This window comes from Crocodylus porosus, unplaced genomic scaffold (assembly GCF_001723895.1).
Source record: "Crocodylus porosus isolate Cpor-Errol unplaced genomic scaffold, CroPor_comp1, whole genome shotgun sequence".
NCBI lineage: Eukaryota > Metazoa > Chordata > Crocodylia > Crocodylidae > Crocodylus > Crocodylus porosus.
In genome coordinates, this window is record NW_017728886.1 from 73673536 (window position 1) to 73700598 (window position 27063).

Consider the following 27063-nt stretch of genomic DNA (forward strand, 5'->3'; position numbering starts at 1 on the left):
TGGAATACCCAAGCAAGAAATCCCTGGCTGTAAGGAGACACTCTGCCCTCAGGTTTATGCAAGACTTATGTAAGTCTTTCTTGTCTTTTTGGTTTATTACATTCCATTTTAAGTTAGACCAAGTTGTGACTGCTCTCTGTGTTTTACTGAGTTGTATTTTAGAACAGGTGAAGGTTTTTGGTTGTTCTGTAGTATGTTTGAGGTTAGAAAGTGCTGTGTTCAATAGATGCTTGCTTCAGAGAAAGGACTATTCTTGTTCAAGCTTTTATGAATTCAATACCACTACTTTTTCCCCCTACCCCACTCCTTAGCCTGGCAGCAACTGCTCCCTTCTTGAATGGGGTGGCAGGGGAGGGGCAGAAGCCTGGCAGGCACTGCGTCCTGCTTTCCCCTTCCGTGGTGGCCAGGGAAGGGTTTTAAACCCCCGCACACCAGCATGCTAGCCCTGGGCTGGTGCCTGGTTACACCCCACCTGCTCCAGCAGGGATGGGGTGAGAGCCTTGGAGGGCTTCTGTCTTCCCTCCGCTTTGGCAGTAGCTGGCAGGCATGCTCTAGTGCCCCCTGATGTTTGGCTTGAGCCACTGCAGGCATGTGGCTGCATTTCCTGAATCAAAAGTGAATGTATGTCTATTTGCTAATTGGCTCAATCTGCGCAGCTTAGACTAACCTGCAAAGACTGAATCGATTCAGTCTCAGGCTTTTTGACTGTCTGTACCTAGCCTTGGTATCAAGGACACAAGGAGTGCCATGCCAAGATGCTTATAGCATTATCTAGCAGAATACAGACGTGTCTTAAATCTGTCTGATGTTATACATCAAGGCTGCTTTGGCCCTTAGAACTGCAGAACTCGGGGTTCTTTCACATTCTCAAACACTACAAGATTCTTGGTCTCTACTTACTTTTAACACTACGCACATTCTAGCATTGACCTGAACAGACACATATAGCAGTTTCTCTTTCAAATATAGTTACACTGCCAGTAAGAGAGATATCTAAACTGAATTTTATTTCTTTCTAAGTTATTTTAAGGTTAAAATGTGCCAGTGTAGAATTACAATATTTTGATAAATTGTGGAAGAAAATTATTTTATATATAAAAATATAAATTACATATGTAATTAGCTTGTTTTGGTTCCTAAATATGAACATTTTTAATAAGCTGTATTATATATAATTAGCTTGTTTTTGGTCATATCTAAAGTCAATGTTCAAGAAGGCTCTACAAAGATTTAACTCAAGAAATATTCTAAACAAACTGTATAACTGCATTAAGAACAAATTTTAAAATATTATATCCCGAAGAGCTACATTTTTGTCCTCCAGTTTAAATGAGTTGTATTTTCTGAGAAATAATTTTGGAGTAAAAAGATCAGAGAGAGTATTTTAGCAACTTTAAGACAGGCTCTATTCTGTGCTTTATGTTACCCTGTTTCCCTTATTTTGGATGGTAAGGCCACTTTTAAATATCTTCACAGGGTGTCAGTAAGTCAAAAGTTGCACAAGATACAGAATTGAGAGAGAAGCTGTAGGTGTTTACTGCCAGGCTAATTAACTAAACAAGAATAAGCCTCAAGTCAGGAAAGTGAACTTAGCCAGCAAAGTAGCTAAGCATCTGCTTATTTTAAGCAATACCCGGTCCTGCCTTGTAAGACTACGACTAATAGAGTAAAACGTAAATGCAATTTTTAAATCCTTTAGAACTGTTCTAGAAAAAAATAGAGAAATACCACTTTTTTAAGCACACATAACAAAGATATTATGATGGAATAAGTTCACGGTACTACTTTTTTAATGTAATCATGTGGTTTTACCAAACTGCAAAAAACGCTTGTTTGGACCGCATGAATTTAGGTATCCTGTATTGCATTACCTGATATCAGAGAGCTGCAGCTGATGACAGAGTTCACTTTTTAAACGCTCTAGTTCTTTTCTACGTGGCAAGCTATTCTTCAGCTTCTTTACTGCACTTTCTTCATTATTCTCTAGCCAGGAACTGGAAAATGAGAACAATATTCAGATGTACAATGCCATTTTTCTCATGTAGGTTGCACAATAAGTTGCAAACATTATTGTTAACAGTAAAAGCTATTTCAAGGTACGAGGGAAGGTGAGATTTATTTAAAAACAGGCTATTTTTAATGTTACATTTATGCTGTGGTATAAATAGGTAGCTACAGATCCCTGAACAAACGAAGTCTCCAAAGCTCTAGGTTTGTAAGCTTTTTAAAAGCAGAATCTAAAAGATCTCATGGATAAAAGATTGTTTTAATTTTTTTTGTGTCTCTTGATGGCAGTCAAAGTCTATATGATGTAGTGGGGCAGTATGAGTTTGAGCATTATGATAAAGTGCAGATTCACTGGACCATGAGTCAGTTTCAACAAACTTCACTCGTATTTGCTGATCACCAAGTTTCAAAATAATACAGCAACCCTTATACAAGGTATCCAGCTGCCTGCTTTCATGAGTCGGAAAGTAAGCAAGGGGTCCTAACCCACCAGACCTACACCACTGGAGGCAATACCAACTGAGTCTTGAGACATAACAGAGGGTATCAAATCTGGCTTACTGGAAACTGAAACCTTACATGACTTTTGTGGCTAGATTCTCCAGAACTTACAAGGAAGAACTCATTCTGGAGCCTAGGGGTTCACAATGACTTCTGATCATCTCCCAACATTCAAATCTTTGACTTCATTGAGGCCACAGCACTTGTACTTATCTGTGCAAAATGGTGAATGTGGTCATAGGCTATTTTTAAAAGCTGCAGGGACCCAGGCTAAAATGAGAAAAAGCAGAGCGAATACAAGCCACAGTCGACAATATCCAGAAAAAATATGTCAGAAGGCATTCTATTGCTGCCCCAAGGCTAACATGTAGTGAAGAGACACTCTTTTCAGTAAGTCTTAAGACCATTAAAGACTGACTTCCACTGAGGTGAATCAACAAAGCTCAGTGAAATTCCAAATCAAGTGACAGGAAAGTGACTAACGTACCTAAATTTCTCTCTGTTCCTGACACGTTAAAAGTAAAGACGCAATAGGATCTGATACAGGTTCCCTACAATCATGCTTCCTGCCATGCTATGCACCACATAAGAAACAAGCAGCGCATGTAATATTGGTTAGCACTTAAAAAAAAAAAAAACCTAAACAAAACCCTCAATCTATAGTTATGAGATATTTTCACAGAACCATTCAACCAAATATTTCTGAGTGATATTTACTTAAATAAAACTATCCCATTTAGAAGATGACCCCACAATAATTAGATTCTATATATGGAAAAAATTGATATAATTTGCCAGGTGTAGAATCTAATTATTGGAGGTCTGCCTTGAATTTGTCCCCCTTCCACTGCTACAGCAAGTAAATTAAATTTGGGGTGTCAAGTGGCCCCTTTTCCTTCTGCCCCCAAATTCATTCACCTGCAGGCCCAGCCCTTCCCTTCCCATCAGACCCAGCTTTCCCTGAGTGCGTGGAAGTGAGGGGTAAATTTGAAAAAAACTGACCTTGAAATAAACGTAGCTGTAGCAATTTGCGTATAGTACCTACCCATAGATTTAGTCCATCCAGAATTAATGCATTCTACCTTTTTTTGCAACTGCTGCAGATTTTAGCACAGGTAGTCCATAAACACACTTTTAAGCAGCACTTCGGTACCTACTTTATACAGAACAAACTATGGCAGAATATCATCCTTGTCTCTCTCCAAAACTCTGCTACCTCACAATTTAGTTACCATGGTCACTCCTCTGCCCCATCTCTTCATGCGACCCTGAGCTGGATATATTCCTGAGGGAGGGGGGAAACCTGTTCCCTCTGCTTATATGACTGGCATCACATACCTGGGTGAGGGACTCATTCTAAGCAATGCCAACCTGACTGGGAGGGCGCTAGAGAATCTGCTGGTCTACCTGGCGACCAGTGATGCATTTCAAATTGGTTGGCTGACAGCCAACAGGTGCTGGCCTCCATTGGACCAGGTAAATCATAAGGTCTATATAATTTAAGGACTGCCCAGGAGGAAGGGCAGTAGCTATGATGAAAACTCAGAGAGAGAAAAGCTGGACCATCTAAAACTTGCTCTCTTGAAACTCATGATCAGTGAACTGCCTGCCTCCAGAGGAAATCTCCAACTGCCTCTGGATGATACTTGTTAGTAAGCTACCTGGGATCTAACAAGATATATGGCTTTCAGTAACTCAGATTCGTGACCAAAGGATTCCCACAGCCACCCTGTTTGTTCTATGGGATTTCTCTGATATTGCTCTACCCTGTACTCTATTCCAAACCTACTCCTTTTGTAGACAATAAAGTTCTCCTTTGTATCTAGCATGGGAGACTTAATGGGAGAGGAGCTAGATTATGTCTTGGGGTCCCCTTAGTTTGGCTGACTAAGGGAGATCACTATTTGTGCTTCAGACTGACGGAAGCACTCCAAGTTCTTGAAGTGGGTCAAGTACCCTCAAGGGCTACTAGGCCTGTGTTTCCCAGGAGGCACAGAGCCAGGATCAGCCCAGACCCTGGGTGATGGCAGTGTTACCCCTAGGCTAGTAGGTGTGCTCCAGGAAGGGGGTAGGCCAGATGTGAGGCACCCCCAGGGAGGCACCTGGAAGGTGGCTGGGACCAGTTAGGTGGGTAGCTCAGCGCAGGTGAGGCACAGGTCAACCTGATCCACCTTCATCTCATGGAACGTGGGGCCACACTAATTATGTACAACAGGCTGAGAGAGGGGATCATAGAGGAATTCTAGGTGAACTGTTTTTGATCCTGTTTGCCAGACACTCAAGGCTGCTGAAGAAACAGGAATGATTGGAAGTGGGCAATAAAGGCACTGTGCTCAGCTATGGAAGTGGAAATGAAGTTACAATGTATGCAAGGGGGTAACTCACCATGACTTGAAAAAGAGAGTCAGCACTGAGAGTAACTACACTCAATGGACACTACTATATATCTTTATTCAGAGGGGCTGGACTAAACTATCCTTCTAGTAGGCTTCCATCAGCATGTTTGCCTATAGGTCATGTACTCTAGTCAGTTTATACTACTGAGCACACGCTGCTTTTAGCTGCGGATCAAAGATAGACAATGTATTTAAAGTGGTTTCCTTGTATGCAAAGGTAAGACCAGAGGCTTTTTTCCAGCATGTTGATTGGGGAGGAAAAACCTTGTTGTGTAGTTGAGTTAATAGATTATTTTTCACAATATTTAAATTAGTGATCCAAATCTTCATTATAAACAACCAAATGACTACTGGTTCTTATTTTTACAAGATAAATGGTAACATAAAGGAAATATATCAAAATAAGAATGGTCAAATTATTTGAAGAATAGTGAATATTCAAATATTCAATACTCAATATTGAAAATAACCATGATAACATGGTCAAAAACAAACTCATTTGTAAAAATAGTGTACAGTTCCATACAGAATACAATGTTCAGTTATGCCTTCAGTAGCAAACTATTGCTGTATGCGGGCCACATTACTGTAGAATGAAAGGTGTTCTCTGCCCCAGATCTTACAATCTAATTAGTTCTGCACTGAACACAAGTAGGACACACTTCACGTGGTTATATCAAAGGACTAAAATTGCAAAAGTATAATGATCTATGTATTTGAATTCTAGTGATTTAAAAACCTCAGGATCACCACACTCAAAAAAGGGTGTGTGCATTTATAAGACATTTAAGAGGACTAACCTGTTTTCAGTACTTGTTGAAAAAACAAGACAAAGAATGCCTTTCATATACGTTTATTACATTCTACCCCCACCTCCCTTTATTTTTTTACTCTTACACATCTTATAAATGCACACATCCTGGAAATGAGTTTTTTTATGGGCCCTACACTATAGTGAAAAATTGACAGTTTGGATTGTATAGATTCAAATTTATAATTGCATGATCCAAAATGTACATAAGTGAATTACAACAATTGAAAACTTTTGCTTCCCCTGTTGAATTAGTAGTGGTATTCCATAGCAAACAAGCCAGCCAACTATGACCTCTCACTATTCCCTGTTTCTTTACCTACTGGCACCTTGGTATTTCAGTAGCTCATTTGAGTGCCTTTTTATTACCATATTTTCTTACATATACTGTTTCCCCCCCAAAAAAACAGCTGCTGGAAATTGAAGTGTGCATTATATGCAAGGAAATACAGAAACATCAGTTTCTGCTGCATAATCTTTGGCTGAGTGAAAGCAAAAGTGAAGTAAGAAAGCAATCCACAGAGAGCAAAACAATGAGCAGGCTTAGTTTCTTAGCTGCTGGTACTCTGTTACTTGATACAAGTAAAGACCTTTTGCTCATTCTGCCTTTCAAAAATAAGATGTGCATCTTATTTCAGGGTGATAATGTATGCAAGAAAATACAGCATACTGATGTACCATACAGAACCATACTACGGATGATAAAATATAGAACAATTTATCAGGAATTTTTACATCTCTGTTTTTCTGACATTTTACCATGATAAATGTTAATTAAATAAATAAAAATCTTTACATACATTAGGGTAGCTTCCATTTTCTGGGCTTGCTCTAATTCTTCCTCAGGATCCTTGAATCCAGTAAATGAATAATAAGTCTTGTCCCATTTGATTGGTCTGTAGAACGTCCCTTTTGTTTCCTTGTGGGGTTGAGAGTCCACACTAGCATTCAGACTCTGAACATGTTCAGTAGATAAGCTGCAGGAGTTGAGAATATCTAATACTGTGCTTAGCAGGTCCTTGGTGTGCAAAGTAAAACTGACTGCTCGAAATCCTATGAAATGTAATCCCCAAAACAATTAGAGAACTTAATTGCATATAAAGCTTTCATTCTTATCTTACAAAACTAAAGCAAACCACACATGTATGATACATTTCACAGTAAAATTACGTATAAAGTTTATTACACAAGTATAGCAGACTAAACTGCTTTTATGAGAGAAGACACCGGATTATAGTTTAACTTAAGAATGTCAAACTCATCTGGTCCCACTGGCTAGATGAGTGGTACAGGGCTGGTCTATGGGCTCGATGAATTCCATGGAGCTGGCTCCACAGACCACCCCCATCATGTTGGAATACAAGGGCCTGCGGCACCTGCTCTAGAACACATGGTGCATAGCCAGGATGCACAATGCATACAGGTGCCTACTCCAGCTAGTCCAGGACAGACCAGCCAGGGTAGCTGCCATGTGCAGCGAGGGTCCTGGACCAGCCTGAGCAGGTACTGTATGAAGCACTTGTCTTGGACTGGGTGAAGCAGGCACCTTATGCAGCCTGGCTCGTAGAGTGGCTGGAGCAGGCACTGCATGCAGTACATATTTGGGGCCCTGTGTGTGGGGCCAGTCTGGTGATGCATGCTGTGTGCCCCAGAAGCAGCAGTAGGGGCTGGATGATGGGGCTCTGCTGGCTATAACTTTGATGGTCTGCTTTAATCTTTACAACTGAGTTGAAAACTATTTGGCTTAACTGTGCTTTATCTAAAATTGCTACAAAAAAGAAAAGCCATAAAACACTTGTTGCCTTGTGACAGTTTTGTCTGAAAGACCTTCTGTACCAAACAGCATTTTGCACAGAATGAATCATAGAGGCCAAGAGCACTCTGCACTCTTAAGAGTATAATTTCTTAGACACTTCACAATTGTTCCCATGTATGTGGGGAGGCTAAAGCTACCTCCGTACTACAAACTTACCAGACTGCATAGAAGTGCCCTCAAAACACATTGCACTGCTCTGGACAGGCTGCCTCCTAAACTAGAAGCAGTGTGGTCTCATTTGCATGGTCAGTTTAATTAGCTTTGGCATAAACAATCTGGCACCATCACTAAGTAGTGTTGAATAGTCTACCCCAAAAGCTGTGTGGAGATGGCCGCACCACTTCCACAGGCTTGAGGGTGCTGACATCAGTAAATTTCCTGTGTACAGACAGAGCCTCCATGACTTGTCTGAGGTCATGAAACAAGTCAATGGCAGAATCGGAAGAAATACTACAGGCATCCCAGTTCACAGTCACCCTACTCCACTACTAATGCAACAGAACTCTAGTATTCTTAGAAATAATTGATCCAAGAAAACCACTATTCTTTTTCAGCAGATTAATGAGTTTTGTGTCTTGTAAATTTTATTCATGCAAGAATTTTTTTTAACTAGTAAGAAGCATAACATGAAGTAAAATACATAACAAATACAGTTTAACATTTTATTAGAGACAAAAAATGTAAAAAAGAAAAAATATTACATTTATAAATAGTCCACAAAATTGACAATGAATCATCTTCTCAATCTATTAATGCTTCGGGCATGCTGCAACTTCTACTTAAAAATGTTCTGCTGCTGCCCTAGGACAATTAGTTCTCCTATAACATGCGTCTATTCTATATAGTATACCTTGAACACATAACAAGGAAATTACTGAACTATTGCTCAGTTACAGAGATGCAGACTGGAATTAAAAACATTGTGACTGAGCAAATATTCCAAGGTGCATTTTGACTTTGTTTTAAGATTACTGGAAACCCACTCCTAGTTGCATTTAACCCAATTTTCTCACTCACAGAAAATGTGCAGTAACTTGGGGTGCCTTCTAAGGCCTCATCCAATGCCAAATGACAATGGACAGAGTTTATTAGAGACAGCTCTGTAACAGTGCGAAAAATGTTACAGCACATAGCTGCAGGAAGGTCTTTCAGCATTTATCATATTTACTTGATTCCAAGATGAATTTCCCTCACCCCTTCAATAGCTTTCCCTGCCACTTGCTCCCTTTAACTGCTTTTCCATAGCAAGGCGGGGGGGAGGGAAGAGAAGAGAGAGGGGGTGAATTTAATATGGCCCTCCAATAATTAGATTCCAGACAGAAAATTATAACAAATTTATAATTTTTCATGTGTAGAATCTTATCATTGGGGAAATCACCTTAAATTCAAAATCATCTTAGATTCATGCCATTTAGCAAGAAAAGTTACCAAAAAAAAAAAAGAGTCACCTGAAGGACTGAGGGATTCTTGGACACTAGAAGAATTGTGCTCTCTCACATAAAATGTGAGACGAGTTGGTGTAAAAGGTTTATATCCTGGTTTCTGTATATTCTCTAAATAACCATTTAGCCTCTTCAGAGAGTTTTCATTGATTTCCTGTAACAAAGGAAAAAAGTCAAGAACCATTGTAAATACTGATTTTTGTTGGCTTATTTCATATTAACTTCCTTTTAAAACAAATATGCAGAGTATTAGTTTCACAAAAGTTTCTGACGATAAGCTCACCTTTCTAATTCTTCCAAAAGAATCATAAAAAATTCTATCAACCTATACGTGGGGTTGACCTGTAATAATATCCTTGAAATTTTTTACTTTTGTACTTGCAGTATTCTTGTGCATGCAATAAACATACCAAGTCAGAATTTCTTTCAGCGTGGTTTTTATTTTATTATTTTTAGTGCATTTAACCCCTTGGTTCCTTTCCTTGGTTATTTGATTCTTCTGTGGGGGGGAGTAGGGGAATCTCACAAGAGCAGTAACAGTTCTAGGTCTTTACTTGTAGTTACCTACTTAAAGCCAGGGAAAAAGCCTGTTTTCCTCAAACTTCAACCTCCAAAAGCAGGGTTGACTTTTAATCAGAACAACATGCTATAATTATGAAAAATGTTGGTATTTCAATATAATCAAAAAAGAAACCTTTCCATGGCAACAAAACACAATGCATTTCTGATAGGGAATTACACACACACACACACACACACACACACACACACACACACACACACACACACACACACACTATTGTTGCCTACCACAAATTCACCAATTGTCTTCATTGAATAAATAGTGAAAATGATGTATGTGATAAAGTATGCAACAATGCTTTGCATTACACACTTTAGCTTCCAAAACAGCTGCTAAAGAACAGAGATTGATCAAAAGTGTAAAAAAAGTCATTATCTGTCCAGTGATGCCAATCTGGAAGCCTGTCAAAAATAGCAGGAACACAAAATTTAAAATTAATGCAAGACTCCTGATTGTTAAAGGAAGTGATGCATAACACAGGGCCGATTAGAGAGTTTCAGGATAAACTGTGTATAAATTAAATCGAATAAGTGACTGAAGAAAGAAGAATCTGAAGTATGCTATTTTAATATAATTATTACTTTTCTGCTTTCCAGCATCAATCACATTAAAATGTTATTCCTGACAGTGTAAGAACTACAATATGACCATATAAACCATATAAGAAAAAACACTTCTAAAAAATTAACATTTTTACCCTCTCTCTAGGATGCTGGCCAAAGAAATCTGGATGCACAGCAAAATAGAAAGGTCTGAGAGCATTGATGGCATCAGCCCCTGACAAAGCTCTTGCTTGAAGAATCCACTGCAGCAATATTTTCTCCAGACACAACCTAACAAAGTAACAGAAGTTTTATGCATTAAGTAATCCACCAAATGACAAAGCTGTGATATACATTACATAAAAGAAATATAACTAGAATGGTGTAAACACTCTCAATATAAAATCTATATCACATTAAAAAGATGCAGCAGAAGCCTGAACACTGGATTTTCAACCCCTGGGATCTGCAAAATCCCATTTAAACAGAATGAGGTTATAGTGTTTCAGAGATGCTGGCTACTAATGGCTCTGATTAGAACCATTTAAACAGTGGGATAACAGTCTCTCTCTCTCTCTCTTCTTAAAATATGCTCAGACGTAAAGTTCCCACAAATTCCTGTGATTAAATATTAGCAACTGAATTAAATTGGACATATCTGCCTCTGGTGTTTGAACTGTTCTTTCTGAAAGGCAATATCCATCAACAGTTTCAAATCTCCAGGCAGAAAACATGGTACTTGTAAAGCACTTTGATATTCATGGATGAAGAACAAAAAAAGCATTATTTCTGGTTTAAAAAAAAAAAAAATCATACTTCAGCTAAGACAAACCACCCATGTTTGCTTCCAAGAGCCATATGCCCATGCCTGTTTTTTAAACCTAAGCAAACCATTAGTGTGCTTTGGAAATTAGAGTATTTCCTAAAGATAAAAATGATGTAAGCAGACAGACCAGAGTAAAAGATTAAAGAAAAAAGTTACCTGAAATTGAGGAAAGGAAGGATGAAAGAAAGCAGTGGAAGAAAGGAAATGTTAATTGGGACCTGCTTTTGGTAGTAGGTGGATTGTTTAAAGTCAGATATGAGTGGAGGGAGCTTTTGGATGAAGAAATCCTAGCTCAATTAAACACCAGTGTGAAGGAACAAACTTCAATTAGGTAAAGGTAAAGGGGAATTTTCAAGACTAAGAGGGCAAGAAGTAGGCCAATGGAAGGAAGAATGGAGAGAGTTAGAGCTGAAATATCAGAATCATAATTTTTAACTGATGTAAAAAGAAACTAGTTGCAACAGCATGTAACAATGTTTAGTTTCCGAACCAAAAAAGTCATAAGACCATATCACACTGATCTCTCCAGAAGACTGTCAGGAAGGGGAGTAGAAGTAGGGACAAGTTCTGGCAACATTTGGGAACTGGGAGAAAGCACATTTGCATTACAGAAAAGAGACACAGGAGGAAAAACCACATTCTGGATTAAGAATCACTAAGTTTTCTAACCATGGTTCAAAGTTTGCTATCTGAGTTAGTGTATTAAGTATCAAGACTAGCAGACATAAACACAAAGTTGTGGAGTAAGTGATAATTTTGTAATATCATTTCTTCTTTTGAATTGATTTCATAATGTTCTAATTAATTTAGCACTGCAAATCACTGTCTCTTTGATCAACATTCACAACTGGTTTAAGCCTAAGCAGCAGAGTACAGGTTTGTAAAGCAGTACCATATTGTTTTAACTTTATATATACTCTCATTAAACTGCACTTCAAAATATCGGACACAGTTACAGAATAGCCAGAAGCTAACTGAACTAAGACATGTAAATACATAAAGAATAAGAACAAAGTTGCATACTTCACATAAAAATGATGATTATATAAAAACTAATTAAGAAGATACCATGATAAAATTATATTCAGGCGACTTCTTTGGGTGAAGAATTTTACTGAGGAATAGATAGCACATTAATTTTTTTGTCTGCCATTACTACAATGGCAGAAGTAGCCTAACAGATTATTTTTGGCCTGGGTTGTTAAATTTTCATGACAATTTTGCAAGGCAAGTAAAAGGAAGATCAATCAACATTTACTGCACATGCAAAATGCCTTTGCAAATGAATACTGTGGTAAATCTCAGTTAATTCAAATTTGTATAAAAGGGGAAAGGGCTAGTAAAGCCAACCATAAATCAGAAATACAATTCCCCACAAACTCTTTTACAAGCTGAGACATCTGCAAATGTGCATATTATCAAAAATTAAATAAGGGGAAAAAAACAGCACAATATAGAGTTAGCTACTCGGTTCAGTATTCAGGAAACATATCTTTTTTTTTCCTTAATGATTTTGCAAAAAGAAGTGTCAGATTAAAAATATATTGTTCATATACTCATAATAGTTAGAACCTCCAAACACTGCACCATTTGGCAGATTCAGTCATGTAATTGAACTTCTATCCAGCAGTATTAAAATTCTGATTGTATTGTCCCATCTCAGAGCTTAATATGAACTTTTAATTTTATTTTCAACAACTTAAAAACGAGGGTTAAAAGTTCTTAGGTTGAGATAATGACCCTTACCTTATCTTCTTGTCTGTATTTCTATTCCTTTAGTTAGAAATGTAACAGCAACTGAGGCTGACATTCACCCATCCTTTACTAAAACAAAAATGAATTAGCAGGGCTTGAAAAAAAAATCCGTTTGCCCACGACAAGCAGAAAGCTTTCCTTGACAAAGGAAGGTGGGTTATGCTACAAACAGAAGACACTTTTTTGCCACCATAAAATTTTTTATAATGGCACAAAGTCCAAGCAAACACATCCATGCTCTTTGTCAGACCACAAATATCCAAAATTGTGGCCATGACAAGGGGTAAACATTTTTGCTGCAGACCTCTGTTCGCCTTACAGCAGAAGAATATGAGCAACCCAGAGCTGCTTACATGCTCCAGCTGCCCTGGGCAGGTGGCTCCTGGCCCTTCAGGGGCCCAATCCGCTGTGCCCTAGAGATTACCCTGTAGGAATCTGCAGAGGTGCACCCCAAGCTGGGGCATGACAATGGGATAGGAATGCCTGGGGAATCCTCTGCTGGGGTTCCTCCATTTGAAGTCACCCCACAGGATCAGACCCCTGAAGTCCCAGGAGGAGCAGGGGGCCCATCCTGTGGGACAACAGGCAACATCTGGGGAGCCCAGTAAAGCAGATGAGCTATGCCAGGATACATCTTTACACAGCTGATCCTGCTCCAGAGATGACGTCTGTTATAACCTATGCCATCAACTTCTTTGAGGAATGTATACCTCTCATTTATAAGAAATGACTAAACTCCAGGTCCTTCTGGTTTTAAAAACCAACAGTAAAAATGGGAACCAAGTCCAGATCAAAGAAACGTTGTTTTGTATTGACAGATATCTTTATCACCTCTTATGCATGTTCTTGTTTTGTGAAGCAGTAGACCAAAACTATCAAGTCTGGTCAGCTTAATTGCTACTACCCAGGACATCACAGTAAGGAAAGGGTGAAGGACTGAATTGATTTCATGCTATAACTCTTGTTGCTAGTATTATCTCTGAACTACAGGAAGGCTCTGGAGTTATCCATGAGGCAAAATACTGAAGCTAATTCCATTTGCTTGGAGGAAACAAAGAAGGGAATCAGACTGGAATATGGTGGAGTCTTTAATATATGCTTTATTTCTGTATCAGAACTCAGTCATAGGGACACAAAGTACTAAGACTCTAAAAACTGAAAAATAATAACTCTTTCCTGCTACACACTTCCTTTGCTGAAAGAAAGCAGGTGGAAGCCAAAAGGAGAGAAAACGTTTTGCTTCCAGTAACCAGAAATCACATTTAATCAGACACCCACCAGCTGGAAACCTATGAGACCTTAAAAGATAACCTACAATGAAATTCCACATCAGCATTATACTCCTTCCTACCTGGTGAGTGCAGCAAGGGGCTTATGTAAAATGCTCTTTACTGCTCCCTGTTCTCATCTATCACACTTATTTCTGGGAAATATGCAAGTTTTTCCAATAAAGCTGACTGCCTACTTTGGAACATGGTAATAACTTCTGTCCACTACCTTAATGAGTAAACATGAATTACAGGGCCATCTTCAGTTGTTTTGTTTTCTATCTAAGTAATAATCTCATGATTGCAAGATGCAGGCTCGGGATTCTAGCCAAAAATCTATTCTGAACTAGATCAAAAAGAGAACACTCACAGGCCAAAATTAGCTGGCATGACTGAAGGATAAACATACATAAAAGTAAAAGACAGACCTGAGACTGGAACAAAGGAACAAAATAAAGACAGAACTGTAATGAATTTAGGAAAGAAAAATTTTAAGAAGGTGTCTTGTTCAAGGAGAAATTGTTTGTTCCAGGAATTGGACTCAGATCAAGGAAGATAAGGAGATGGGGATTCATAACCAAAACAAGGTCATTACTGCTCAGTGAAGGACAGTCTGAGCATTGTGAAAGATATTATGAAATGCAATCTCTATGACAAGATATTACGCAATAGGGTTGAAGGACAGACTAGTTTATTTATTCCTGAAAGAAGGGGTGTACTACTACTATGAAATTTAACATTTTCTTGTGGGTTGGAAAACTGTTAAAAACAGGTCACTTTATTCTTGCTATATTTGCTCTTTCTGAAGTGCTGGCTTTTAATTCAGTAACATTTAATTATTTTCTTTTAGCTTAGGCATGCTGCTTTCTTTAGCACAACAAACCAATGTGCCAACAAACAAATTGTCAAAACTTTGTTTTGTTTCCCTTGTGTCCGACTACTCTCTTACCCACTGCACAATTGCAAGTTTAGAACCCTTAATTGCAATTATAATAGTGTGAAATGTCATATAACCTACTGAGCCAAAAAAAATAAATGGTAGCATTAAATACAAAAACAATCCTCATCATTATACAAATTCAAGTCACAAACAGGCATTTTTTTTAACACTGGATTTATCTGGCAAATGACCTTACCTCCTCACAGTTCTCAAATGGCCAAACATCTCAATGCTTATGCTCAAGTCAACTTTCAGACATCCACTGATTCACTTAAAGAAACACACAGAAGAATGATATTTAATGACAATGTATTTATTCCCTTTTTAATTCATTATGGAAGAGATTCCCTAATTGCGGTCTGCAAGGCCTGGTAACCGATTCACTGATTGCACCAGACCCATTATCTCTCTTCAAATAAAAGTCCGATAAGGACAGATGGAGTCTCCAAGAAATTGAGGGATGACAACAACCCATTACTCCAAAATGTTTGGAAACCATGATTTTGTGTCCTTATAGAAACTAGCTTTCAATTTAAGATTAACTAACAATAAAAATAAACAAGAAATCCACAACAAAAGATATGGCTTCATATAAAAAAAACCCTGTAAATACAAATAGTTTCAGAAGTTAGTAGTTAATAAATTTGATAATGTATCCTCTCTATAAATCCAGTTTATACATAAGAAAATTCCTATTCTTCAAATTTTCCTCCTGATGTTTATAGTGGTCCTTTCAGCAAGACAAAAACTGACTGTACAAGGGGAAGAATAAAACTGACTGTACAAAAACTCAGTACTAACAAATCCAGAAAATAAAAAAGAGATATAGCAAAAATGTTGTTCAACACAAACTTCCAACAGGTATAGTAATACTAGATGTTAGAGTTAAGAGTAGCATCAAAAATTTTAGATGAAGTTTTCAAATTGATTTTGTCTCTTTAAAAGCACCCACAAAACTAGTATCAGAAAATACTTGCACAATGCAGCTCCTTGCCATAGGGATAATTGAAATCAGGAGTTTAAGAGAACCAAAAAAAAAATGATGCCGGCCATTTGTACACAGATAAGAATACCCATAGTTATCGCAGTAACTACTAAATAAATCAACCAACTGCAAAAAAGGAAAAAAACCCTAAACAAACAAACACCAAACCCAAGAGTTCAAAAGAAATATCAACAAGTCATAAATCAGGGAAGAAGCCAACATTTAATTATCGGAGCTTTAGAAGGAAGCGTCTGATTTAGTTCTCTGAAAACTATTTATTGCAGTAGGTCTTCTACCTTCTTCTAAAACAGGAAATATTACACAGATGTCCTGTAGAACTCCTCTTACCTGATCTGCCTGACTACTGGTGCGCCACTAGGAATCATGGCTGCAGGAAGGAAGAGGAAACAGTGGCCTGTTGCAGAATTCAGGCCCCCAGGCTCTGGTAGACAAGGCAACTGGTAGCAGGAGTGTAAGCAAAGGCTGACAGGCCAGTTGCCCTTTTGTTGTGTCATCTGTTGCTACTGCCACAGTCCTATCTCCCTGGCCATGTGCTTTGAGTCAGAGCTGAAGCTGAGGCTGCATGCTCAGGGTTGCAACCAGAGATGCTGCTGAATGCTCAGGGTCTTCTTTGTGCCCAGAATGGATCCAGCCCTCAAGGAATTTGAAACCTCTACTCCAAAATATCTGGCATTGGCTGCTGTCAGTGAAAGGTCACTAGACTAGATGGATCCCTAGCCCTTCCTTTGTGGCAGTCACCAAGCATTCAAATATTGGGCAAAATGAAAAGTCAGTAAAAATAAATGATTTTCTTAACCTTTATATCACAGACACTTTATAAAGGGCAAGTAAAGCAGACTTAAGAGGACACAGGGACTACAACAGTCCCAATATAAAATTACTGCTTTTGCAGTTCCTATTTTTTAGCTAACTGAATATCAAAAGGACCCATTCTTTCTTTGTGCCTTAGCAGTCCTCTTAACTGTAAGACTAAATGAAACTTTTCAAGAAGTTATGTAATACACAGTTTGATTTGGTTGTTAAATTACACTTAGAGGGATTTGTGTTGGCAGTGGAAACCCCCCAATAGTCTTAATAACCAACAATGACACTTTACACAAATGTTATAAGATAATATATCATTTATATTTATTTTTATTATGATTATTATTTTGTACACAGACTTAATGGATTATTGAAAAAGAACAACATATTTGGAATTACTTCATCAGAACCCTACTTAACAGAAGTATTGTATTGAAGCCAAAAACAATTTTACTTGTGTTCCACTTCTGATATTAAGACCTTGGAGAACAAAACATCATTGTGTATGTTATTATTAAATAACCAAGTGAATATCTGGCTTCATGTAGCTACTAAGCCTTGGTTTTCAACTTCTGAGACCAAAAGACATATAAATAAAATCAGTAAAGTAAAAATAAACAAACAAACTATTAATGGAAGTTTTTAAACAATTGGGCCTTTTTCAAGCAGAGTAGCAAATCAGATTACATAAGGCCTTCCTAACACTGTGTTCCTGTTCTCAGCTTCCCACATTTAACTGAACTTGCCTGGGCTGGTGAGCTCCCTGGGCAGCCTGCTGAACCATACAGCTGAACATTCTAGGTTACGCCCATCTCAGTACAAATGACGTGTGCCACGAATGTGCAAAAAAAATGGAAATGTTAAACTATACAAAAATTCCCTCCTACGCAGGAAGTGCAAGAGCAGTGTTGTAGCGAGGATGGCCCAGAAATTATGACAGGGGAAGGAGAAACTGTCTCAAGTTGCAGCGAAGGAGGTTTAGGTTAGATATTAATAAGGACTCTCCCCCTGGAGGGGTAGTGAAGCTGGAGGGTAGTGGAACAGGCTACTGAGGTGGTGGAATCTCCACCCTTGGAGGTTTTTAAGACCCAGCTAGACAAAGCCTTGGCTGGGATGATCTCATTAGGGCTGGTCCTCCTTTAAGCAGGGGGCTGGACTAGATGTGAACTCCTGAGGTCCCTCCCAACACACATTTTCTGATTCTGTGATTTCTTAGGGTGCTCTTTTATTGCACCACCTCTGTAGTTGAGAGAGAGTAAGACAAGCTTTCAGTTGCAAGATTGTTTTTCTTCAGGTCCAAACATGAGCCAAACATAGCATACTACTGTTTTCAAAACACAGAGTAAATGCTTTATTGAAAAAGCATACCCATACCTGGACTGACTTAATCTGAACCCTACTGAACAGGTGTGTTTTACTAAAGCCAAGCACAATTTTTCTTGTATTTCACACGTGGTGCTGAGCCTAGCTCACCACAATCAGACCTAAGAGAACAAATGTCTTGCATTCTCAAGCTCGTCTAAACTCTCTCGCAACTACATAGATGGCCCAATAAAAGACAGTGCCCTAGGAAAGCCTTGCCTCTGCTGTCATTTCTACAATGTTGCTCCAGCGCTATCTGTGTTAAAAGGAAATGTTTGCATGTTTTAACACTGCAGCAGGGAACAAGTCCTGGTGAGTCAAGGAAGACATCAACGCGGCAGCTTTTCCAAAGGCGACTTTGTCCGAGGCTCCCGATACACATTACTGCTGTGGTCCTGGCTGCCCTAAATAACCTTTTTGTTATTTATTCCCCAGCTGTGGCCCCTCCAAGCCGCAGGACCTCCTGATCAGCTTCCTCCGAGCCCTGGCCATGTTGGTCAGCTGCAAGGCTGGGAAAGAGGCTCTGGCCAGGGGAACGCAGGCGAGCATGGGGCTGTCTGCCTGTTGTTCCTCCGCTTACGTCTCTGGGCAGTTTTACCTGTTGGTCAGCAGCCACAGGCTCCCTCCCCACCTTCAGGAGGCAGCGGTCGCTGTCAGTCTGCTCTGCTCCGTGCCCTCTTTTGGTCCCTCTCAGGAACCCAGGACCTCACCCTCCTTCCTGTTTCCTTTTTAATTTGCCCCCAAAAATCAGCTGGGGAGTCCCCAAGGGCCTCCCTTATCAAGGGAGATTTTCAGTCCTCCAGGAGGGGCTTAGGGCACATCCAACAGGCCGGCCCTACATTGTGCGGCCAAAGCACGCAGTGAAGGGAGACCGGCCCCACCGTCCCCCGGGAAACGCTCCACGCAGCTATAGCGGCGCCGCGCAGGCAGCCAGGTGCGCACTTATGCGGGACACTGCGCCAGAGCCTCCTACGTCCCGCGCAGCAGCAACGCCCGAGGAGCCCAATCCCGATCCCCAGCCCCTGCCCGGCGGCGCAGAAGACGAGGCTTCCCCCGCCCAGCGACACCTCGCTCACAGCAGCGCTCCCCGCCCCCCCCCGCGCACCGCCCTTACCGGAGGGCCCACTCCGCAGGGCCCCCCGCCCCGCCCCGCGGCAGGGGGCGGGGCCAACGGCTGCAGCACCCCCACGCGCCCCGTCCCCACCCAGCCCGCGGCAACAGGCAGTAGGGGAAGGGGTGTGGGGGGAGAAATCGCGCGCAGCTGCGCATGCGTACTGTCCAGCCGCCTCGTCCGCCACATGCTGTTGGAAGCTGACAGCCGAACGCTCCTTCCGTGACGTCACCGCCCCCCCACCCCCGAGCTGGCATCAGAGTACCCGAAGTGGAAAGGATTGTGGGGTGGGGGGGAGAAAAGCAGGCGCGGCTCCTCCAACCCGCTACTAGTGGAGACAGTGGCAACCGAATACTCCTCCCTCCGTGACGTCGCCTCGTCCCTCCACAGAGCCAGCATCAGACTACTTCGCTAGGGCGGGGGGGAAGCGCGCGGTTGCGCATGCGCACCACCCCTCCTCCCGGCAGTTGCTATTGGAGGTAGAGGCAGCAGAAGGCTGCTGGACGGGGCGGGCCGGTTTTGAGGGAGCTGATACGCACCGGGCGCTTCGCGGGGCGCCAGGCAGTGCCTCTGCCTTCTCTGGCCTCCAAACGCGGGTGAATATCACGGGCCGCCGCTTCCCCAGCGGCGCCCCCCAACGCTGCCTTTGAGCCCAAAGCCTCAGCTCGCAGGTGCCAGCCGGACCCGAGAAGCGAGGAGGCGGTGCAGAAACAGAGCGCTTGCAAACCAGGCGGCTTGGCCAGGCCGTTCTGGATGCCAGCACACGCCAAACACAGCTGAAGGCCCCATGAAGACTGCTGGCTTTCCTACCTCGACTAGGACCTGTATTGGGGAGGGGACTCAGTGCCCGATCTGGCCCCTGGCATTGTTCAATCTGCAGGGCGCCTCACCAGGCCAAAAATGCGGTGGCAGAAGAGCAGCACTGCTCTCCTGCTGCCACATTTCCAGGCCTGTGCGTGGGATGGCTGTGCATACACGAGCTGGCATAGGGAAAACACCAAGGCCCAGCGTGGGGGGGTGGCACGGATCGCCAGGGCCCAATCTTAGCACATGCGGCTGAGTGCCTGGGCCCAGTGGATGGGGCAAGCACAGGGCACCGGCACCCAATCCTGGCCCCCTGGGCCAGGTGTGGAACCGCAGGATCCGGTCCTAGAGTACAGGATCCAATCCTCACATGTGGACCAGCCCTACGCTTTCTTCTGACCCAAAAGACTGAGCACTGCTGGCTATATCATTGCATGTATACTGCCTTCTATCTTGTAAACCTGAGTGTTGGCCTTTTTTACGGCCACTTTACAAAGGTTTAAGACACGAGATACAAGGTTATGGAAAATTGCCCACTGAGTTTAGATCTTGGCCTCTGGATACATAGAAAATAGGGACATCCTAAAATGAGAAATCATTACCTTTAAAAAGAAATATAAGAAGTGAAAGCAGCAGTCAAGTTCAAATTATTCACAAACAGATTAGAAATAAGAGTGACAAGGTGCAGGAGCCATCAAGTGAAGCTTTAAATGGAGTTAACCACTTCTTGCTGTCTCTTGAACTTTAGTTCAAGAAGGCATCTTGTGGATCTATCAGCAAATATTTTGCTGCTTCACCCTTTTTGATACAAATGCCTAGATACTTGAATAATTTAATGATTATTTCTGTTGTTGGGTTCTGAGACATTTAAATATCTCTTTTACAGTACTTCTCAGAATTTGAACTGGAAGCTATGAGTGCAGTAGCTTAAGTGTTAATGCATACACAATTCAGTGGCAATAGTCACTCTCCTGGTTGGTAGGCAATCCTCCAGTCTTCAGACTTTTTTCTATGCCACTTCCTATTCTTATCATACCCTCCCCTGATCTGATCTCTAGAGCCATGTACTGTGGATAGGATGGAAGTTGTTTTGCAATTAATTTAACCTTTTTAAAATTTGGTTTCATTCTGGTGGACTAGCCATCGCAGAATAACTACGTAACCCAGGGGCAGGCAATTATTTTGGCTGGAGGGCTGCTTAATGAGTTTTGGTGAGCTGTTGAGGGCTGTACCATCTTGGGACTGGAAGTCCTGCCCTCTAACCCCTGACCTTTGCCACCAGAAGTACACCGGGAGGAGGGGTTGCCATCTTGGAACCAGAAAAAAACCCAACAAATCATACACTGAAAGTCAAAATTCTACTATAACATTTTAATTTCATTTCAAAGAATATTTGTGTCATGATTTGTTCATGTAGTGTATATAGAAATAATTGCATAATAGCTCAGAATAAAATCTTCCTCTTGTAAACTGTGTGTGGGGGGGTGTCTGGGTAGGGGGTTTGTGAGGGGGTGGGGTTGTGTGTATATGTGGGGGGTGTGGGGTTTGAGGAAGGGAGGGTGGGCAGGTTGTGCTCCCCCTCTCCCCACATACACCCCCTATAGCACACAGCCCCCGCCACGGGCAGCAGCAGGCAGCGAACCCTCGGGGTGCTCATGGCTCCATGAGCTGTGTATGGCTGCAAAGGAGTGGAGCCAGGCCAGCTCCCTGCAATGTATGTGCAGCTCTCAGCACTTGCACATTACTAGCTCCTCATGCAATGGAGCTAGCAGGCTTCCCCACTCTGTGCTGCAACATACAGCTGCTGGGACTCCGCTGGAAGTGGAGAGCCCTGCCCCCTGCTTCCTGGCAGTGTCCTAGCAGCAGCACGTGGCCGAGGGAGTGGGCCCAGGCTGCTAGTTCCATTGTGCAGGGCTTCGCCCTGGTAGCATGCAAGTTCTGGGAGCTGCATATGCGCCCTGGGGAGCCCCACACAATAAAAATGGGTCAGCCTGACTCCACTTTTTGCCACCACATGCAGCTCCCAAAACTGGCTGGAGCCGTGTACCACAACCTACACAGGCCAGGAGCACCCCAAGGGCCTGCCCACCCCGTTGCTGCTGCCAGCAGTGGGAACTGTGCACCAAGGGAGGCGTCCTCTACACCCTCCCACCACATAAACCCCACATCTTGCCTACCCAAGCTTTGTGTTCCTATCACCCCCCTGGACACAGGCTCTGAGCTCCATGCTGCATCCCAGAGGCAGGTCCCCCCTTCCTGTCCCTGCTGCAGGGCTTAAGAAGTGGCAGGGGGTGGAAAGTACCTACTGGAGGCTGGGGAAGCCAAGCCGGTCCCCCAGCGGCTGCAGCAGTGGCAACAGCAGCAGCCACATGCAGCAGCTGTACATGATGGCTGGGCAGGGGCCCTTCTGTGCCCAAGGATGGGAGTGAGGCACCAGCACGCCAGGTGAAATTGCCTGGCAGATTGGATCCAGTCTGCAGGCCATATTTTGCCCATTCTGATGTAATTGTTAAATTTATTTTATTTTCTCTTCCATACTGTGTTTTCCACTCATTACAGCATGTCCAATTTTGTTTGTGAACTAGTTCTTGGGTAGTTAAGTCCCCATATCTGTTCTATCCACCTCTCAAAAGTGATACCTCTTCTTAAAAATGAGTATCTACAGTAAGTAAATATTTTAATACTACAAATTACCCATCAAGAATGACCAGGGGTGGGGGGAAAGGGGTGGCGCAGGGAACAGAGTGCCACCACCCTGCAGTTTCGCTGCTCTGGCCCCATATACACCCTTCCCCGTGGTCCAGCCCCGCAGGCCGTCCCCCCCAACCCTACTCCACCCAGGCTCCCAGGAACAAGGATGGGAGAGGGGAGCTTGGCCTTTGCCCCACCCTCTGCCGCTCCCAGGAACAAGGGGGAGAGGGGAGTTTGCAGTGGAGGCTGCCAGACACCCTGCCTCTCCTTCCCCTCTGTCAGGTGTTGAGACTGGGCAGTGGCAGCAGGGGGGTGGTGATACAGCCGTGACACTGGGGGGGGGGGGGCATGGCAGTGCTGCCACCAGCAACTCCCTCTTCCCCACAGCCTCCCTCTCCCTGCCAGCTGTTGTTTGGGGTGGGGGGCATGGAGCAGCTCCCTCACTCCCTCTGTACGTAACGCTCAGGGCCCTTGCAGCTAGTGTGTGTGCTCCCTCTCAGCAGTCCATGCCCAGCTGGGACGGAGCATTACACACACAGACAGACTAAGGCTTTTATTATATTAGAACAATGACAACACTGATAACTATAAAAATATTTGTGCAGCGAGATTAAACAACACACGTTTAAATAATTTTTATTGTATAAGGTTAAATACAATAAACAGCCCCAAATCCAAAACAAGAAAGATCAAAACACTGCTCTTTTGCACACCACTTTTATAGATCCACAATACACAAAGAACTATAAATTTACTCTATTACAGCTCTACTTCCCAGCTTCCTTCAGTCTCTTTTGAAAACAAAAAAACAAGAAAAAAATTGCTTCTGTATTTTTTATAACAAATTGCGGTAATGTTTCCACAATCTTTTTTTTTTTTCCCCCCGACTGAAAAGAGGTTCTAGGTATGATTTCATACTCCATAAACGTTGAACTTTTTTCAAGAAATGTTAGTTGGCAGAGATTTAAGAGATTCCCAGAGAGAGTGAACGAGCAAGGGTTTGGTACTTATCTCCCATAAACAGTTATTTATGACCATACAGAGGCCCATATTCACAAAACTCTCTTACTGAAGGCTAGCTAGAAGCTAAAAAGGGAGCATTTAGCTGTATTGAGAGATCTAGAATCAAATCTCCTACAATCAAAAGTAACCTGGGATAAAAAAGCACTAATTTAAAAACTTCCACCAATGGCACCCACTTAGAGATCCCCCCTTATGATTTAAGCATGGGACTAGATCCAGCAACAAAGTTACTATGGGAAAGACAGGTGCAATCTTTTTGTTTTGTATTGATGCCCATATGCTACATCAATTTTATGACCATTCAACACAATTCTACTCCCACTATCTTCAGCTTTTGTTCAGTTTTTCCAGAGCTTTCTGGCTCTTTGCCCAGACATGCAGCTCTGATAAGATCTATTTAATTCTTACATAGAAAATAAACTGAACCTTTAATTAAATCAGGTGCATCTAAGATTGCTTCTACAGCAGAACTGGATAATTACACTTCAGTTTTACAGATCTGTGAATACAATGCCAAATCAGTAACATAATAATAAAAAAAGAAAACTAATGTGAGGAAGACTCAAAAGTTTGCATAATCATATTCTGATAGCACTGTTTGTTGGTCTGAAATTCTCATTTGCAGACTAATATTGAATACAATTTCCTGCTGGAAAGATAGACACAGTTCAGCACTCTCTCTTTTTAGGAACAGGTCTCTGTTGACCTTGTTAAGAACTCTCATTAATAGTTGTGACCATTAAAGATCTCAGTACCAGATAAACGGTGTTCAGATCTGGCACCTGTTATCCAATACCTGCTGTCTGCAAATTTTCAACTTGATGCTAAAGTGTTTATCACAACTTTGGTGGGGTCCAATAATTAGTAATATACTGTACTGGCAAAACAGCCCAACATCAGGATGTTTAGAATGTCCAGTTATGTGTGGTTTTTCTCCTTCCTTCTCAGTAGAGATATCCAGAATAGGTGGTACTGTCCTCATTAGATCTGAAAGACTTTACAAACTCTTTTCAGAAGTTAAAATAACTTTATCTCTAGATAATGCTGTGGTATTAGACAAAGACAAAATGCTGACTGGGTTGGAATGTTCCACCATATGGACCTAACGAAGAAATCAGGAATATTTTTGACTGCTCTTGCATTTGGGGTAGTACAGACATAATTTTCGTTAGGAATATGCCAGGCAGTTGCATCTTCTGTAGTCATTCAATCTCCCCAAATCCAAACAGTTCTACAGCCATTGGTAGTAGTACAGTGAGCTGAGTGCCTATAAGAACTGCTGTCATATTGATGGTGGGTTTACAGTCAGGAATCTTTCATGGAAGTGGGAAGGATAGAGGAAGGCGTTGCATAATCTTATTGGAAAACTGTTTATTGACTTCAAACTCAAGAGTATGATTTAGAATTTGGCCTCAGGAAAAGGCAGTACTAAACTGGTTGATGTAGAAGGTGCTTCTTCCATAAACACTTTATAACGTTTCAGTACTATAAATTTAAAAAGCATGCTGAAAATAATTAAAGTTCTAACAAGGCTGAAGGCTCAAGTGGTAAATGCTCTTGAGAGATCCGTGGTAGTAAGATACAGTTAATAGATCCAGATAAGCTGTCACCACCTGGGAAACAGATGCATATGCTGCTGGTATTATTAACCAAGGGTAGAACAACTTAAGCTTGTGCCAAATAAATAGTCATCTGTGATTAGATGGACATCAGAATCAAGATAGTTGGTGGCAGTGATCTATTAAAGGCAATGGTGCTGCTAAGCAATGGTGCAAGGATCACAGTGCCAGGAAAGTTAAAATGATGGAGATAGTACTGAAGTGAATCCATTGCGTATCACCTCTGAAAACACCTATTTGCATCAGAAACTTTAAGTTTTATGAAACATCTTATATTGGCTGAGAAAGCAGATTATAACTTTTATTTTCAAGAGCTCTATGCACTTTGAGGGATTTATCCTCCTGTTTTGTGTAAAGAGGTACATTGTCAAGTCAGTCAGCAATATAAGGTGAAATAGCTACAGGAACTGATTTGGGAATATAATCTCCAAAAGTTTTTGACTGAGAAAACTAGGGTCTGAATTGGGATGCACAGATGGGCTACAACCACCTTAGAAAGCAGGGTGGAGAGGTATGGGGTCTGACAAATTAAAAAAATAAAACCAGAAAATGTAAGAAAAAAATTAATGCAGGAAGAACTGAAAGGAGCCTAACACTGCACTAAAATAAGCTTTATACAAACAAGCATTAATAGCTCAGGGAAGCAAGATACTCTGGCACATAATACAGGTTGTATAAGGAAACTGGGGAGTAGCTAGATTGATTCCCAACTGAGGAGTAAAAAACACAAAAAAACAGGTGAAGTGGACATGTGCAACACTAAGACCCTGCTGACTATAAAACATCCAGCCTGAAAGCACTGAACATACACCTATCAACAGTGCTCATGTATATGGGCTGCCACTCAAAATAACAATAAGGTTGTTATTCTAATAGAAGAAATATTTCAAAAGTTTTGGTATTTTTAATGTTATCACTAGAGTCTGAACTGACCCCAGTGTGAGAACCTGCAATAATACCTGCCTCTAGAAAAAAGTTATTCTATTATTGTGTTTCCATCTATGAAAATAATCTGTAATCACTTCAAGAATAACTTACGATTTGAAACCTTACAAATGTTGCTGTGAATCAATAAGACATAGGGTATAAACACAGTGGAAACAGTCTTTATTGATTTTTATTATTTTCCAACAATGATTACTTCAACTGTTCAAAAAAATCATTACCAACTAATAGCTACTGAAAAAGCCAGACTTTTCCAGCCCATTTCATGTTTTCCTTCAGCCATTTTATAGCAGAATTATGTTCCAAACTGTAAACTTGTTCCATATTAATGTTCATAGTCATGTGCTTAAGAAAAAGCTTTGGATCAGATATACGAGCAGCTAGAATTACTCTGTCCATTGCTGTTCGATAATTATCTTTACTCTGCATCTTATGTTCTTCACATCTGTAAGAGAGTTTTCAGAGTACAAATGTCATGGCATATAAAAGATCCATCTTATTCATGTGATAGTTTACTTACTGATACACTAAGTTATCAAACAATCAGTAAACAGGAACCCTTGCATTTGCATCTCCAAATACATAACGTAAACTACTAGACAATCTGTAGCTGGTTAATTTAGAGTTGTGGGTCTATGTGGTGTCAGTTCAGGGGAGTGAAGGCCACATCTTGGGTACTCTAGCAAGGCAGACTCCTGATAAATTGGTACCAGAAATGGCCAGTGTTGAGGACATTACCAGAATTAAGAAGGGTGAAGCTGGTGGTGATAGCAGTGTGGCAGAAGCCAGTCTTAGTACTGAGCATGAGTCC

General features: G+C 41.4%; 2 protein-coding genes across 4 annotated transcripts in view; both read right to left on the minus strand.

Moving 5' to 3' along the window:
- The window catches only part of TCAIM (T-cell activation inhibitor, mitochondrial), a 30017-nt gene extending 10730 nt beyond the window's left edge, over positions 1–19287 (minus strand). The window contains exons 1-6 of one of the 3 annotated variants that reach the window (XM_019536442.1): positions 19174–19287; positions 15084–15157; positions 10254–10389; positions 8980–9127; positions 6516–6768; positions 1872–1994 (exon numbers count right to left, since the gene is read on the minus strand). In XM_019536442.1, the coding sequence (XP_019391987.1) occupies positions 1872–1994; positions 6516–6768; positions 8980–9127; positions 10254–10389; positions 15084–15112 (689 nt within the window). In that variant the 5' untranslated portion in view covers positions 15113–15157; positions 19174–19287. Of the gene's footprint in view, positions 1–1871; positions 1995–6515; positions 6769–8979; positions 9128–10253; positions 10390–15083; positions 15158–16220; positions 16370–19173 lie in introns of those variants that run through there. The other 2 variants (XM_019536434.1, XM_019536451.1) reach the window with 2 other exon arrangements.
- Positions 19288–23550: 4263 nt separating this feature from the next.
- Positions 23551–27063, minus strand: part of TOPAZ1 (testis and ovary specific PAZ domain containing 1) — a 68633-nt gene continuing 65120 nt past the window's right edge. The window contains exon 20 of the mRNA XM_019533662.1: positions 23551–26697. Within this exon, the coding sequence (XP_019389207.1) occupies positions 26484–26697 (214 nt within the window). The 3' untranslated portion in view covers positions 23551–26483. The remainder of the gene's footprint in view (positions 26698–27063) is intronic.